Source organism: Nomascus leucogenys, chromosome 5, assembly GCF_006542625.1.
Source record: "Nomascus leucogenys isolate Asia chromosome 5, Asia_NLE_v1, whole genome shotgun sequence".
Lineage (NCBI taxonomy): Eukaryota > Metazoa > Chordata > Mammalia > Primates > Hylobatidae > Nomascus > Nomascus leucogenys.
This window is the reverse complement of record NC_044385.1, coordinates 21,765,526-21,781,973: the sequence shown is the minus strand read 5'-3', so window position 1 is coordinate 21,781,973 and position 16,448 is coordinate 21,765,526. Positions and strand designations below refer to the sequence as shown.

Here is a 16,448-nt window from a genome sequence, read left to right as displayed (position 1 = left end):
GTAACTGCTTTATAAGTGAAAATTAAGTAAGTTAAACTAAGCTATGTTAAGTTTAAGGAGATATTTTATGCCTGCACAAGATGTAAAAAAATGAATGTAAAATTAGTGTCTTCCACAAGTACAAAAATCGTTCACAGGACAACTCTTTTCTCATTTGACTCCTCTGATAGTCCTGTGAGGTTAACAGGACAGGTGCTTTGATTTTATATCCTATTGTTACGGACTGAAAGAAAGGGCAGAACAATCAGAGCAGTAAGAACTTGTCTGAGATCAAACAAGGTAATGTCAAAGCCCGAAGAGAATCCAAGTGTTATGAGACTCCCAGTCCCATGTTCTTTCACCTAAACCAACCTCTCCTATGTGGAAGCAAAATATTTGGGGGCAGGCAGTTGGAGGAGGAATAGCAATGTGCTGTTATGAGCACTGCCTAACCATGGTGCCTAACACAAATTCAAATGGACCCAAGCTAGCTCTGCAGAACCAGCCCATGGTCTTAGGGCAGGGGCATCCTCCCACTGGAGGCTGTCCGAGCCTCTGACAGTGCACTGCCTGAAGGACATCTTTGAACTATGGCTAGTTACTCAGGTCCTTGTGTTCCAAGACCACTATTAGGGTCTATGCCAGACTCACAGTAAAGACACTCAACCCATACAACTCCCAAATACCCTTATGACAATATAACATCATCGGTTGCTTCGATAACACATATTTTCTCTCACAATTGTCTGTGCAATTCTCAAGTCTGCCTAAAAGATCACCCAAAAGTTACTTTACACCTTAGAGGCTAACTAATGCAAAATTCATTTGCGACTGTTAAAAAAGAACTTGGGTTCCAATGAAACTAAAAACTCTCTCTAAGGCTGAATTCTAGGGTTGTCTATCGTACCTGTTGCTGTGCAAGCTGGACTTGATACAACTGCTGCATATACTGCTGATAGTGTTGCTCCTGCAACTGGCGGATGAGAATTTGCTGCTGTTCGTAGTTCCCTGGATACTGTTGGGCTGCATACTGCTGGAACTGCACGGCAGTCTGGGAGTTTAAAGCTGCCATTATCTGCTGCCTAAAAACATTAAAAATATATATACTAGTCTGGCTACAGGAGATTGTTCATGACAAAATAAAATGTCCTTATTACTTACTTTTATAGTCTGTAACTCTTAAAAACAACTAAGCTAGTAATGTACAACAACTAGTATGTGTTCTGGGTCCAGAAGAAAGATTTAAGAAAATAAGCTTGGCCACTAATTTTTTACTTAGGATTTTCCAGGAAAATTCGGGATGGAAGATAAGCATATGATCATCATCATCATGACCACCATCATAATTATTAACACTTATTGTGCCCTTACTATGTGCCATGCAGTGTTGAAAGTACTCACACATACTAACCCATTTAGTCCTCACAACAACCCTATGACAGAGGGTTCAGTAACTTGCCCAAGACTATACTGCTAGATGCTAGAGCCTGATGCAAATCCAGGCAGTTTGGCCCTAGAGCTATACTAATTTACCATGATGCTATGATGATGGATTGTCATCTCTGACATAGATGAGGTATTTAACTGTTGGCTATGGCTTCTGTACCTAAATACATAAAAAACAGTAAGAGGCAGAAGAACAGCTGGAAGATGTTACAGGTGGCCCTGGTAAGTATAAATAAAGCCAGTGAAAAATTAAGGGTCCACAGCATTTAATTTAAAGCCTGTCTTAATAGAGGAAATACTGAAAATATCTTGGCATGCTTAGTTTAGAGATACTCATATTCTTTTATAGATAAACCACATGCTTTTTTTTTTTTTTTTTTTTTTTTTGAGACGGAGTCTCACTCTGTCACCCAGGCTGGAGTGCAGTGGTGCGATCCCGGCTCACTGCAAACTCCGCCTCCCGGGTTCACGCCATTCCCCTGCCTCAGCCTCTCCGAGTAGCTGGGACTACAGACGCCCACCACCACGCCTGGCTAATTTTTTGTATTTTTAGTAGAGACGGGGTTTCACTGTGGTCTCGATCTCCTGACCTCGTGATCTGCCCGCCTCGGCCTCCCAAAGTGCTGGGATTACAAGCGTGGGCCACCGCGCCCGGCCCTTTTTTTTTTTTGAGACGGAGTTTCACTCTGTCACCCATGCTGGAGTGCAGTGGCGTGATCTCAGCTCACTGCAACCTCCACTTCCCAGGTTCAAGCGATTCTCCTGCCTCAGCCTCCCAAGTAGCTGGGATTACAGGCACCTGCCACCACACTTGGCTAATCTTTACATTTTTAGTAGAGACGGTTTCACCATGTTGGCCAGGCTAGTTTCAAACCCCTGACCTCAAGTGATCCGCCCACCTCGGCCCCCCAAAGTGCTGGGATTACAGGCATGAGCCACCACGGCCAGCAACCACATGCTTCTTAACTTACTTATGTGACCAACTTAACAGAGACCTCAAAGCCATCTATTAATAGATAACAAAGCAAAGCCTCACAAACGCCTGCATACAGCACGACACTCGATCCACCTAGGACAACCTCCCTCAAAAAAGAGCTGCATTCATAGTCTTTCTCCAAAGTTGAATGAGGCCCTGGATTAGTTTGAGGCTAGCACTAAACCTTTTTCTGAGGAACTACCCAGAAATAATGAGAAGAAATCAATGGACTCTCATGTTCTCTGGTTTAACCTACAAGCCATGCCACCCCTACAAACTCAGACTTACTTCCCACAGTGTTCTATGGGTGTTAATCACTGCCTCCTTGTACCCACAGCTCCCTCTTGAAGAACCTGTCAGTCCCTGAGTCTCAAAGCCCTTACTGAGTAAGCAATAGTTGCAGCCTCCAAATGTACTGAGGACTATAAATGGTATAAATGGATATCTGACATAGACTGGGCCAACAAGATTCTCTGTCCTGGGAAATTGCAACTGGGTCTCACAGATTCCAGCCAGTCTCTGTCAGATGCATGGAAACACAGACCAAATAAATCCTGGGATAGCCTTGCATATGCCAAAGCAGACAGTGACAATTTGCAGAGAGCAAGAATGAAGCAGAGACATAAGCCAAGAGAAGCAGAGACAGGAAACAGCGCAACCAAGCAACCTCAGCTCCTGCTTCCAATCTCCGGGTTCTGCAAGTGAACCCCAAAACCTTCTAATACATTCCTTTCGTTTTTTGAGGGACGGAGTTTCGCTCATTACCCAGGCTGGAGTGCAATGGTGCGATCTCGGCTCACCGCAACCTTCGCCTCCCGGGTTCAAGCGATTCTCCTGCCTCAGCCTCCTGAGTCAGCTGGGATTACAGGCATGTGCCACTGCGCCCGGCTAATTTTTTGTATTTTTAATAGAGACGGGGTTTCACCGTGTTAGCCAGGATAGTCTCCATCTCCCAACCTCAGGTGATTTGCCCGCCTCCGCCTCCCAAAGTGCTGGGATTACAGGCGTGAGCCACCACACGTGGCCCGCTCATTTCTTATTTTTATTCTATTTTTTTCCATTTCTCATTTTAAAACATAAGCCATATAATAAACTTACTTTTGCTGCTCCAACCGAAGCCTCTCTTCTTCTATCCGTCTCCTTTCTTCCTCCTCCCGGCGAAGCCTTTCCTCTTCTTCTCTCCTACGTTTCTCTTCCTCCTTTTGCAGACGTTCTCTTTCTTCCTCTTCACGCCGCCTTCGCTCCTCTTCCTCCTTCCTACAAGGCAAAGGATAGAGAATGAACCCTATATGTTGAATCCTGTTTAAAAATAAAACTGTAGCTCCCAGGGAAAACTGACACGACCTTTTAGAGAACAAGGTGGATATATACATCAAAATTTAAAATACATACACTTTACTAGCAGAAACTTATAGGGAATCAACCTCACAATATACAAATCACATCAAGAATAATTATTGTTGCACAGCAACAGAAATGTGTCCATCATATGACACTACTTAGAGCATTATATTCCTATACCCTGAAGGATCCCCTCTAATATAGGCTCACAGCACTAAAAGCTTTTCCTTCATAATACCTGCTGTCATTATAATTAAATTTGTGTGATACATTCAGCAACAGATCTGCATTACCCATTAAAGTAGATGCTCCATAGGGGAAGAGACTGCCTATCTCACACTACTACATCCTCAGGGCTTAGCACTGTGCTGGAAAGAACAAGCACTCGACAAACGTGTATAGAAGTAAAAAATCCACCCTGAAACATCGCAGAGCCAAAGGATAGAAATACATGCCTAATATGTAAAGACATTTAATACATTTGCTTAATGAAAAACAAAAAAGGTGAATACAAAGGAAAAGATCTGGAAGGACATACCCTAAGTTTATCAGTTATTATCTATGCAGAGGAGAGTGGAATTAAAAGAAATGTGGGAAAAAATATTTTTTTCAGTTTGTGTTTCACATACTGCCACAAATGAAAATCTTTATATTGCATATATTTGTGTATTATTTCTGAAATTAAAATTTTTGTAAAGCTTTTATTTAAAAAAGAACGGTTAACCTTTCAGGGCAGCCCTTGCCCAGCTTTCACCCACCCCACAAGACCCTTCCAAAAAGAACAGATCCTATTGTGCTAGGAATGGACATCTTCAGGGTCTAAGAGTGGTATGGTGTTCAGGGAGGCTGCAGACAGGATGAAAGGGAAGATTTCTAAGGAGTATCAGGTAAGACACCATTTCTTGGTCCTACCACGAGAACTGTCTAAGCTACCTCACCTTTCTCCCCTCTAACTCCTATAAGTGATTAACAAATACCTAAGCCACAGCCAAGTCTCAAAATATAGCAATAACATGACCTACTTTTTTTTTTTTTGAGACAGGGTCTCACTCTGTCACCTAGACTGGAGTGCAGTGGCACGTTCTTGGCTCACTGCAACCTCCGCCTCCTAGGCTCAAATGATCCTCCCACCTTAGCCTCCTGAGTAGCTGGAATTACAGGAACCTGTAACCACACCCGGCTAATTTTTGTATTTTTTTTGTAGAGACAGGGTTTTGCCATGTTGCCCAGGCTGGTCATGAACTCTTGGACTCAAGTGATCTGCCTGCCTCGTTCTCCCAAAGTGCTGAGATTACAGATGTGAGCCACCAGAGGCATGAGCCACCACACCCGGCCATGACCTACTTTTAATGTGTCACAGCTGGTACAGGGCAAGAAGGTTCACAAGCCAGAGCTTAAGCTTCAGGATAGATGAAGTCTACTCTTAAACACTTTAAAATAATTCTATATGGACTTTATCCCATGACAAAAGTATATATATATATATATATATATATATATATATATATATATATATTTTTTTTTTTTTTTTTTTTTTTTTTGAGACGGAGTCTCGCTCTGTCGCCCAGGCTGGAGTGCAGTGGTGCAATCTCGGCTCACTGCAAGCTCCGCCTCCCGGGTTCCCACCATTCTCCTGCCTCAGCCTCTCTGAGTAGCTGGGACTACAGGCGCCCGCCACCACACCCGGCTAATTTTTTTGTATTTTTAGTAGAGACGGGGTTTCACCGTGGTCTCGATCTCCTGACCTCGTGATCCGCCCGCCTCGGCCTCCCAAAGTGCTGGGATTACAAGCGTGAGCCACCGCGCCCGACTGACAAAAGTATATTTTAAAAAAGAAAATGCAGCTCTATATGTTGAGTAGTAACTTTTGACAATACTTAGGAGAAATATGCATATATATCATCAAAATAAGAACTTAAAAAGCAATATATAGATATTTCTACAGACATCCTAGCGATACCTGATTGATCCAACATCACTACACAACGGACTGTAGGACATAAATCAATTTTCCACACCTCTGCCCAGCCGCCCCATCTGGGAAGTGAGGAGCGCCTCTGCCCGGCCACCCCGTCTGGGAAGAAATGAGGAGCGCCTCTGCCCGGCCGCCCCGTCTGGGAAGAAGTGAGGAGCGCCTCTGCCCGGCCGCCCCGTCTGGGAAGTGAGGAGCGCCTCTGCCCGGCCGCCCATCGTCTGGGATGTGAGGAGTGCCTCAGCCCGGCCGCCCATCGTCTGGGAAGTGAGGAGCGCCTCTGCCCGGCCACCCCGTCTGGGATGTGGGGAGCACCTCTGCCCGGCCGCCCCGTCTGGGAGGTCTACCACGGAGGCCAGACGCAATGTGGGGGCTGGACGTGGTGGCTCACGCCTGTAGTCCCAGCACTCTGGGAGGCCGAGGCAGGTTGATCACTTGAGGCTAGGAGTTCGAGACCAGCCTGGCCAACATGGCAAAACATGAAAAATACAACAGACAAACCAACCAACCAACCCAGCGACAACAAAACAGGTCTACCCTGGAGTCATACTCTAATTTTTTTCTATTTTCCTCCCTTTCTGATCCTTTATCCCACTTTCTTTTTCTTCCTCTTCCTTCTCCTTCTTCTTTGTCAAATAGAGGATTCAGTTATTATCACTGATCCATACAAAGTCCCTCTCTCATTTATCTTCTTTAATTCCCACCCCCATTTCTATTCCCCGTCTTCCCATGTGCAACCTTCCTGTTTGATATACATCTTTTTGTTTGTATGTATTTTTAGAAAATTTTTATTGTTTTGTGTGCAAAAAAAATTAATAAAATTCCTTCTAGTCCTAAAAAAAAAAAAAAAATCAATTTTCCAGTTAAAGAAATTTCATTCTATTCTCATAAGAATCAAAATCTTTCCTTTAGATTTAAAAAAAAAAAAAAAAAAACTTTCTTTGGATAAGTATCTTCTGAAAATGTAATCAAGCAATTTCCTATTATCTTAAACAGGAATAAATCATATCTAATGTTCCATCTCTTGATGACTCAGGGGTTACAGCTATAAACACAAAAATTATACATCATACTATTGTAATGGAGAAGTTTACCTTCATATTAAATGACCCCTGACTGCCATGCTTTTATAATTCTCGTGTCTATTTTTCATGCTTTCTATTATGTCCCTAATTATCAAGCTATTTTCTCTTCTAATCTGTTATTTCTAATCCACGTTAAGGTAGGAAACCAGAGAATCAATTGTTTTTAAAGAATAACATCAGCTGGGCAAGGTGGCTTACGCCTGTAATCCCAGCACTTTGGGAGGACAAGGCGGGTGGATCACCTGAGGTCTGGAGTTTGAGACGAGCCTGGCCAACATAGTAAAAACTCATCTCTACTAAAAACACAAAAATTAGCTGGGTTGGTGGCAGGCACCTGTAATCCCAGCTACTCGGGAGGCTGAGGCAGGAGAATTGCTTGAACCCAGGAGGCAGAGGATCGTGTCACTGCACTCTGGCCTGAGCAATAGCAACAGAGCAAGACTCCATCTTAAAAAAAAAAAAAAAAAAAAAAAGTATAACATAACCTGAAGAAAAATTGGTTTTGTAGCATCATTTTCATCACCTAAAATTTTAGATAGTCAAAACTGATGAAAATATAGCCACTAGATAAATAAGGTGTAACTATAATTCTAATTCACAACTACAGTGGAGAATCCCATAAGCATAAACAGCACATTCAGTAGCTCCTCCTCCAAAACTTGAAAATAATCAGCCGGGTGCGGTGGCTCACGCTTGTAATCCCAGCACTTTGGGAGGCCGAGGCGGGCAGATCATGAGGTCAGGAGATCGAGACCACAGTGAAACCCCGTCTCTACTAAAAATACAAAAAAATTAGCCGGGCACGGTGGCGGGCGCCTGTAGTCCCAGCTAATCGGAGAGGCTGAGGCAGGAGAATGCCGTGAACCCGGGAGGCGGAGCTTGCAGTGAGCCGAGATCGCGCCACTGCACTCCAGCCTGGGCAACAGAGTGAGACTCCGTCTCAAAAAAAAAAAAAAAAAAAAAAAAAAAAGAAAATAATCAATAAGCTAGCTGGAAGCCAAAGCCAACATATGAATGTCTATATAAGGTAGCATAGTTGCAAACTATGAAATGGAGCATGAGTATTCTAGAAGCTCAAGGGAGACTGCAACAAAGGGTATATCAGACCAGAGGATAGGGAGGAGGGAGTGGTTGAGTTTATGGTGGGGCTTATTCAGCAACTTAGTGTAATAAAACAAAAGGAAGGCTGCCATGATGGATGGGAGGTTCCTTTTAAAGGCCCGGCCAGTAGGAAGCAGTCCTCCCTCCCCCCAAAACTTATAATATAAATAACTGCTCACATCAGGAAGTTTGAACAATTGCCACAAGAAGTGGGGATCCAAGGAAAGCAAGACACCTGATCTAGAACTAGAACAGACACTCTATAAAACAAAAGCATCAGTACACTGGGTTGCACAGCAGTAAAGTATTCCATGCCCTCAAACTTCACCTTTTTTTTTCTTGCTCTTCCTTCTCTATTTTGTGGGATGCGACATATGTTGAAAAGAGATGGCAACATCTATTTAAGAGCTTGACAAACTCCACCATGGCATCCTCTTTCGACATGTTTCCCAGGGCTGCCCATTCTCTCCTGTAAGGAATAACAAGAAAAGTCACCTCCCCTTCTTAGTAGAACCAGAACTTTTAAATTTAAACGTAAACATGAATAATTCTCAATTGTAACTAAAATGAAGAATGATTCTACTGGAAGCAAAAGGCTCAAAACTTCAAGTTTTAACAAGTATGTATTGACTTACTAAATTAGATATGCCACATACAATCCAAACAACTGCATTGCTGATGATTCCCATATAGCAAAAGGGTATCAATTTTTCTTTTATTTTCTTTTTTCTTTTTTTTTTTTTTTTTTGAGACAGGATCTCACTCTGTTGCCCAGACTGGACTGCAGTGGCACGATCTTGGCTCACTGGAACCTCTGCCTCACAGGCTCAAGCCATTCTCCTGCTTCAGCCTCCTGAGTAGCTGGGATTACAGGCGTGTGCCAGTACCACCGGCTACTTTTTTTATTTTTAGTAGAGATGGGGTTTTACTATGTTGGCCAGTCGGGTCTTGAACTCCTGACCTCAAATGATCCACCCACCTCAGCCTCCCAAAGTGCCGGGATTACAGGCGTGAACTGCCGTACCCGGCCTATTTTTCTTTTATAATATTTGAGGCTTAATTAAACAAAAATACTCAATGTATTCTTTTTTTGTCACAATTTTTATGCCTCAGTAAGGGAATCAATTACTATATATTTTAAATGACTACTTTTAATATTATTTGGGAAGAATCAAATGAAGCTCTACTTGTCTTATGTTCATAATCAGATGAATACAGTTCTTCCACAATATTTAACCATAAACATCTCTAAGCTAAAAACAGATAAATATCTGAAGACTCCAGAAGCTACAAGCAAAAATGTTCAGTTCTTATTCCAAACCAATGAACCAGCTATTCACGTCTTAACCAATACACATTGTACCCTTTGCCAACATTCTCATTAAATTCACTAGACAGAAAAACACTGTTACCTCCTGTCATTCCCCAACACATCAAAGAATCCAACCTCAGGACAAGTGTCTGGATTATATGGGCCCATAAGAACCTGCTTATGCAGTGCCACAAGCTTCAATTTTTCTTCATAAGTTGGATGAAATGCTTTGCCATCTTTTTCTATAAGAAAAAGAAACACAAAGAAAACAATTAGCACGGGCAAAATACATAATTTTCAGCATTATATACTAAAGCTTTGCTACAAAGTATGTCACAAACTGCCTGTAATAGACACAAACACTAATGGTGAAATTTTTATTTCAATTACTACTTTAAAAAAATTTTTTTATTTGTAGACAGTCTCACTCTGTTGCCCAGGCTGGAGTGCACTGGTGTGATGACGGCTCACTGCAGCCTTGACCTCCTGGCCTCAAACGATCCTCCCACCTCAGCCCCCAAGTAGCTGGACTACACGTGCGTGCCACCAAACCTGTCTTTTTGCGGAGACAGGGCTGCCCAGGCTGGTCTCGAACTCTTGGGCTCAAGCAAGCCTCTTGTCTCAGCTGCCTTTTCGAAAGTGCTGGGATTTGAGCCAACATACCCGGCCCAATTACTACATTTTATTAACAACAGAACCTAAGACGGAAATCCTGTGTGCTGATTTTTTTTTTTTTTTTTTTTTTGAGACAAGGTCTCGCTCTATTGCCCAGGCTGGAATGCAGTGGCACGATCACAGCTCACTGCAGCCTCAACCTGCTGAGCTTAAGTGATCCTCCCACCTCAGCCACCCAACTACCTGGGACTACAGGAGCATGCGCCATCATACCTGGAAAATGTCTTTATTTTTGTAGAGACAAGGTCTCACTATGTTGCCCAGGCTGGTCTCGGACTCCTGAGCTCAAGTGATTCTCCCGCCTCCCAAAGTGCTGGCATTAAAAGTGTGAACCAGCATGCCTACTCTGAATTAGGCTGTAAAAATAAGCCAACTATCAATATTTATGCTAAAGCTACTACAGAAAAACCCATCTGTCAAGCTGCAGTCAGGCTGCAGCCTTGACCTCCCAGGCTTAAGCAATCCTTCTGCCTCAGCCTCCCGAGAAGCTGGGACTACAGGCACGTGCCACCACATCTCGTTAATTTTTTACTTTTTGCAGAGACGATGTCTTACAGTGTTGCCCAGACTGGTCGTGAACCCTGGGCTCAAGCAATCCTCCTGCCTCAGCATCCCAAAGTGCTGGGATTACAGGTGTGAGCCACCATGCCCAGCCTAATAATCGGTTTTTAAAATAGCTTTTAAAAATAATTTTTAGCCAAAAGAGAAAAGAAAAACTTAAAATAATTTTATATTAGTCCCTTTTAACATGATCATGCATAAGAGATTACATACACTTTGAAAGGCTGTATTCAAAAATGTATCCATCCCACTGAGGCAGTATGATGTGGTGGAAAAGGCTTTGGAATTGGATGGCCTGGGTTTAAATCTCAGCTGAGACACTTCCTAGCTATGTGACTGTTCAACCTCTCAGTTTATTCATCAATAAAGAGAGAGTTACACTTCAGAGGTTGCTACTTCAGAGGTAATAGGATTATTATTATTAATAACTATTAATGCTTTTCTTTCCTTCACCAGATTGGCTCTGGTAGGTTTCCATATAGGCAATTAAGAGTGCAACCAGTTTGACCTATAAAGACTAACTGCTACCAACATTTAAAAGCCGTATGAAATTGGGTTCTGGTAAAATGGGAAATACTCAGAGAATAGTTCTGCTTCTTTGATAAATGGTAGCATTAACTACTGGTTGATTCCAATGACAACAGACTACCAAATTTAAAGAAAACGGGGAGGGCGCTTGAAAGTAGTATATACTACCTATATGTCTCATTCATGTATATAGTGGTGAAATAAAATCACTAATTAGTGAGAAGAATATAGGTTAGAGAACAGGAGGAAACTCAGAGAAGAAAAAATATAGAAGCTGCCAATACACATCCAAAAAGATATTCAACCCCACTAGTCAAGAAATATAAATTAAAAGCATTAGATACCAAGACCCCCACCTCCCCAGATAAACAAAAAAGTTAGATAACATCTAAAGTTATTAAGATCCTACAAACAGGTACCCATTCTCATATATGAATGCTGAAAGTATAAACTGTTATAGTTACCTTGAAGGGCAATTTGGCAATACACAATAGTCCCTATCTTATCCCCCAGTGGATGCTTAAAACTGCAGATAATATTGAACCCTATATATATTATGTTTTTCCTAAATGTACATACCTGTAATTTATAAATTAGATACAATAAGAGATTAACAATAATAAAATATAACAATTATATAATATACAACAGTAAGTTATGTGAATGTGGGATCTCTCTCTCTCTCAAAATATCTGACTGTACTCTACTCACCTATTTTCAGACCTTGATTAACCCCGGTTATCTGAAACTAGGGAAAGCAAAACCGTGGACAAGGAGAGACTCCTGTATTTCAAAATTATAAATGTGTATGCCCTATGATCCAGTCATTCCAGTTCTCATTACATATGCTTGACAAGCACTCCCAAATATACAGAAGGAGGCAGATACATGGACATTCATTGCAGCACTGTTTTCTTGTTACTGGAAATAACTTAAAAGGTTATCAATAAGGGAAAGTCGAAACAATGTGGTACAGTCACGCTCTGCATAATGGCATTTCAGTAAGGGACAGATTGTTTCTATGACTGTAGTCCCATAAGATTATTATAATGGAGCTGAAATTTTCCTATGGCCTAGTGGTGTGGTAGCCACCATAACATGATGCAACATATAACTCAAGTATTTATGGTGATGCTGGTGTAAACAAACCTACTGTGCTGCCAGCTGTATAAAAGTATATATAGCACATACAACACATAATACTTGATGACATTAATCATCAAATACTTGATAAGGATATTAATCACCAAAAGTTTTCTTACACTACTATGTCACAGGTAATTATTAGAGAAACACAGCCCAGAACAACTTCCTTCTCCCTTTTTTTTTTTGAGACAGAGTCTCACTCTGTTGCCCAGGCTGGAGTGCAGTGAGTGGCACAATCTCGACTCACTGCAGCTTCCGTCTCCTGGGTTCAAGTGATTCTCCTGCCTCAGCCTCCCGAGTAGCTAGGACTACAGGTGTGCGCCACCACACCCAGCTAGTTTTTATATTTTTAGCAGAGATGGGGTTTTACCATGTTGGCCAGGCTGGTCTCCAACTTCTGACCTCAGGTGATCCACCCATCTCAGCCTCCCAAAGTACTGGGATTACAGGCGTGAGCCACTGTGCCCACCCCCTTCTCGCTTTTAACAAATGGTGATAATTTGAAAAATAGCTCCAGCTTCTGATCTTAGCCTTGTGATTTAGAGTTTTTTTTTTTTTTTTTTTTTTTCTTGAGACAGTCTCGCTCTGTCACCCAGGCTGGAGGGCCGTGGCACAATCTCGGCTCACTGCAAGCTCCGCCTCCCAGGTTCACACCATTCTCCTGCCTCAGCCTCCCGAGTAGCTGGGACTACAGGTGCCCGCCACCGAGCCTGGCTAAGTTTTTTTGTATTTTTAGTAGAGATGGGGTTTCACTGTGTTAGCCAGGATGGTCTCGATTTCCTGACCTCGTGATCTGCCTGCCTCGGCCTCTCAAAGTGCTGAGATTACAGGCTTGAGCCACCGCGCCCAGCCTGCCTGGCTAATTTTTATTTTATTTTTTATTTTTTTGGTATTTTTAGTAGAGACAGGGTTTCACTGTGTTAGCCAGGATGGTCTCGAACTCCTGACCTCGTGATCGGCCCGCCTTGGCCTCCCAAAGTGCTGGGATTACAGGCGTGAGCCGAGTTTTTGTTTTTTAAAACAAAAAAAAAAGGGCATTAAGCAGCCGAGCACAGTGGCTCACACCTGTAATCCTAGCACTTTGGAAGGCCAAGGCAGATAGATCACCTGAGGTCAGGAGTTCGAGATCAGTCTGGCCAACATGGCAAAACCCTCTCTCTATTAAAAATACAAAAACTAGCTGGGTGTGGTGGTGCAGCACATCTGTAATCCCAGCTATTCAGGAGGTTGAGGCAGGAGAATCGCTTGAATGAGACGGAGATTGCAGTGAGCCGAAATCATGCCACTGCACTCCAGCCTAAGTAACACAGCGAGATTCCAATTCAAAAAAAACAAAGACATTAACCTATGTCATTTTATCTTGAGCCTATGAAAGAACATATGCTGCCAATGATTCAAGAAAAAAAGATGTGGTGGGCCTAAGAGTGCATTTTTCCCTTCTTTTTTTTTTTTAAGAATAAATTCAATTAAGTGGTTTTATCTAAATAAATGTCAGTAAAGATAAAATCACATGGAAACTATTCAACTGAAGACCACTTTTCTGATTAGTCATGCAAAATAGCAATTTTGAACATACACACACACAAAATTATTTTTTTGCTGCAGGAAGGTGATTTGAACTAATAGATGGGGCAAGTGGATATGAAAAAAATGTTCTGAAATCTCTGACTATTGCTATAAAGTTATCTGTAAAAGACTGCTATTTGGGTTTTCTTTTTTTTGAGACGGAGTCTCGCTCTGTCACCCAGGCTGGAGTGCAGTGGCACAATTTCGGCTCATTGCAAGCTCCGCCTCCCGGGTTCACACCATTCTCCTGCCTCAGCCTCTCCGAGTAGCTGGGACTACAGGCGCCCGCCACCAGGCCCAGCTAATTTTTTGTATTTTTAGTAGAGACGGGGTTTCACCGTGGTCTCGATCTCCTGACCTCGTGATCCGCCCGCCTCGGCCTCCCAAAGTGCTGGGATTACAAGCGTGAGCCATCGCGCCTGGCCTGGGTTTTCTACTAATGGAGGGAGGGTTCACTTCCTACCAGATGATAAGTTTGCTTCTTTTTGAGACAGGTTCTCACTCTGTCACCCAGGCTGGAGGGCAGTGGCACAATCACAGCTCACTGTAGCCTTGAACTCCTAGGCTCAAGGGATTCTCCCATCTCAGCCTCCTGAGTAGCTGGAACTACTGGTGAGTGCCACTATGCCCAGTTAATTTTTGTGTTTTTGTAAAGAGAGGGTTTTGCCATGTTGCCCAGGTTGGTCTCGAGCCCCTGGCCTCAGTAATCAATCACCCTAGCCTTCCAAAGTGCTGGGATTATAGACATGAGCCACCATGCCTGGACAACTTGCTTCTTTATTTCAAGCATTTGATAATGTGAACTAGGTGCAGGGGCTTTGAGGGATGGTAAGTAAACAATTTTTTTTTTTTTGAGACAGAGTCTCACTCTGTCACCCAGGCTGGAGTGTGGTGGCACAATCTCGGCTCACTGCAACCTCCATCTCCCGGGTTCAAGCGATTCTCCTGCCTCAGCCTCCCAAGTAGCTGGAATTACAGGCATGAACCACCACGCCTGGCTAATTTTTGTATTTTTTAGTAGAGACGAGGTTTCACCATGTTGGCCAGGCTGGTCTCGAACTCCTGACCTCAGGTGATCTGCTCGCCTTGGCCTCCCAAAATGCTGGGATTACAGGTGTGAGCCACCGCGCCTGGTTGAGTTTCAGTACTTTTGGATGTTATTTTAACATCTGCCCTTTTTACACCTGACAGAATTAAAAATATAGTGCAAATTAAAAAAGTATTTTTATTTATTTATTTTGAGATGGAGTCTTGCTCTGTCACCCATGATGGCGCACAGTGGCTTGATCTTGGCTCACTGCAACTTCTGCCTCCCAGGCTCAAGCGATTCTCGTGCTTCAGCCTCCTGAGTAGCTGAGACTACAGGTGTGTGCCACCATGCCCGGCTAATTTTTGTATTTTTCGTAGAGACAGGGTTTCACCATATTTGGTTGGCCAGGCTGGTCCTGAACTCCTGACCTCAGGTGATCTGCCCGCCTCAGCTTCCTAAAATGCTGGGATTACAGACGTGAGCCACCGTGCCTGGCCAATAAATGTATTTTTAAAAAGAAGAATACGTGGCCAGACACGGTGGTTCACGCCTGTAATCCTGGCACTTTGGGAGGCTGGGGCGGGTGGATCACCTGAGGTCAGGAGTTTGAGATCAGCCTGACTAACATGGTGAAACCCTGTCTCTAATGAAAATACAAAAATTAGCCAGGCATGGTGGCGCACACCTATAATCCCAGCTACTTGGGACACTAAAGCAGGAGAGTTGCTTGAACCTGGGAGGCAGAGGTTGCATTGAGCCGAGATCGTGCCACTGTACTGCAGCCTGGGCAACAAGAGCAAAACTCCATCTCAAAAAAAAAACAAAAAGAAAAAAGAAGAATACATTTTCAGTGTTAGTCCTGGTCAGGCAAACAGATTCACTGACCTCTGTGAACTTCAGTGCTTAAGCCTACGTTTTTGTTCACAGGCCCTCATCAAAAAACACGCCCAGCAAATCTCACAAAAGAAATTGACTTTGTGGGTCAACTACTATGAGAATGAACAAAACAGTATATCCATGCTTGTGAACTGTCCTGGCATTCCCATTTACTCTTTTATGCACTTACTAGTTTTAACAATTGCTCTATTGCCAGCTGCAGTGGCATGCACCTGTATTCCCACCTATTTGGGAGGCTGAGTCAGGAGGATCATTTGAATCCACAAGTTAGAATCTAGCCTGGGCAATCCACTGAGATTCTGACTCTGAAGAAAATAAAAATAATTGCTCTATAATCCTTTCTGTAAATCTTACTACTGAATCTCCAAATTAATAATTTTTCTAGATGAGAGCCAAATTTGTCTCAAAAAAAAAAAAATCAAGAAAACAAACAGCCAGGTGCAGTGGCTCACACCTATAATCCCAACACTTTGGGAGGCTGAAGGGGGAGGATCACTTGAGTTCAGGAGTTTGAGACCACCCTGGGCAACACTGCAAGATCCCACCTCTACAAAAAACTAAAAAACAGCTGGGTGTGGTGGCATGCGCCTGAAGTCCAGGCTTCTCTGGAGGCTCAGGATTGCTTGAGCCTGAAGGTTGAGGCTCCAATAAACCGTGAAAGCACCACTGAACTCCAACCTGGGTGACAGATGAAGACCCTGTCTAAACAACAAACCAACCAACCAACCCAGCTGGGCCTGGTGGCTCAGGCCTATAATCCTGGCACTTTGGAAAGCTAGGGCAGGTGGATTGCTTGAGCCCACGAGTTTGAGACCAGCCTGCGAAACATGGTG

The 16,448-nt window shown here is 43.1% G+C and overlaps 1 protein-coding gene across 1 annotated transcript in view; it reads right to left on the bottom strand.

The window, feature by feature from the left end:
* The window catches only part of ACBD3 (acyl-CoA binding domain containing 3), a 45,453-nt gene that overhangs the window by 13,601 nt on the left and 15,404 nt on the right, over positions 1 to 16,448 (bottom strand). The window contains exons 2-5 of the mRNA XM_003275099.4: positions 9,313 to 9,454; positions 8,229 to 8,369; positions 3,500 to 3,658; positions 887 to 1,061 (exon numbers count right to left, since the gene is read on the bottom strand). Of these exons, the coding sequence (XP_003275147.2) occupies positions 887 to 1,061; positions 3,500 to 3,658; positions 8,229 to 8,369; positions 9,313 to 9,454 (617 nt within the window). The remainder of the gene's footprint in view (positions 1 to 886; positions 1,062 to 3,499; positions 3,659 to 8,228; positions 8,370 to 9,312; positions 9,455 to 16,448) is intronic.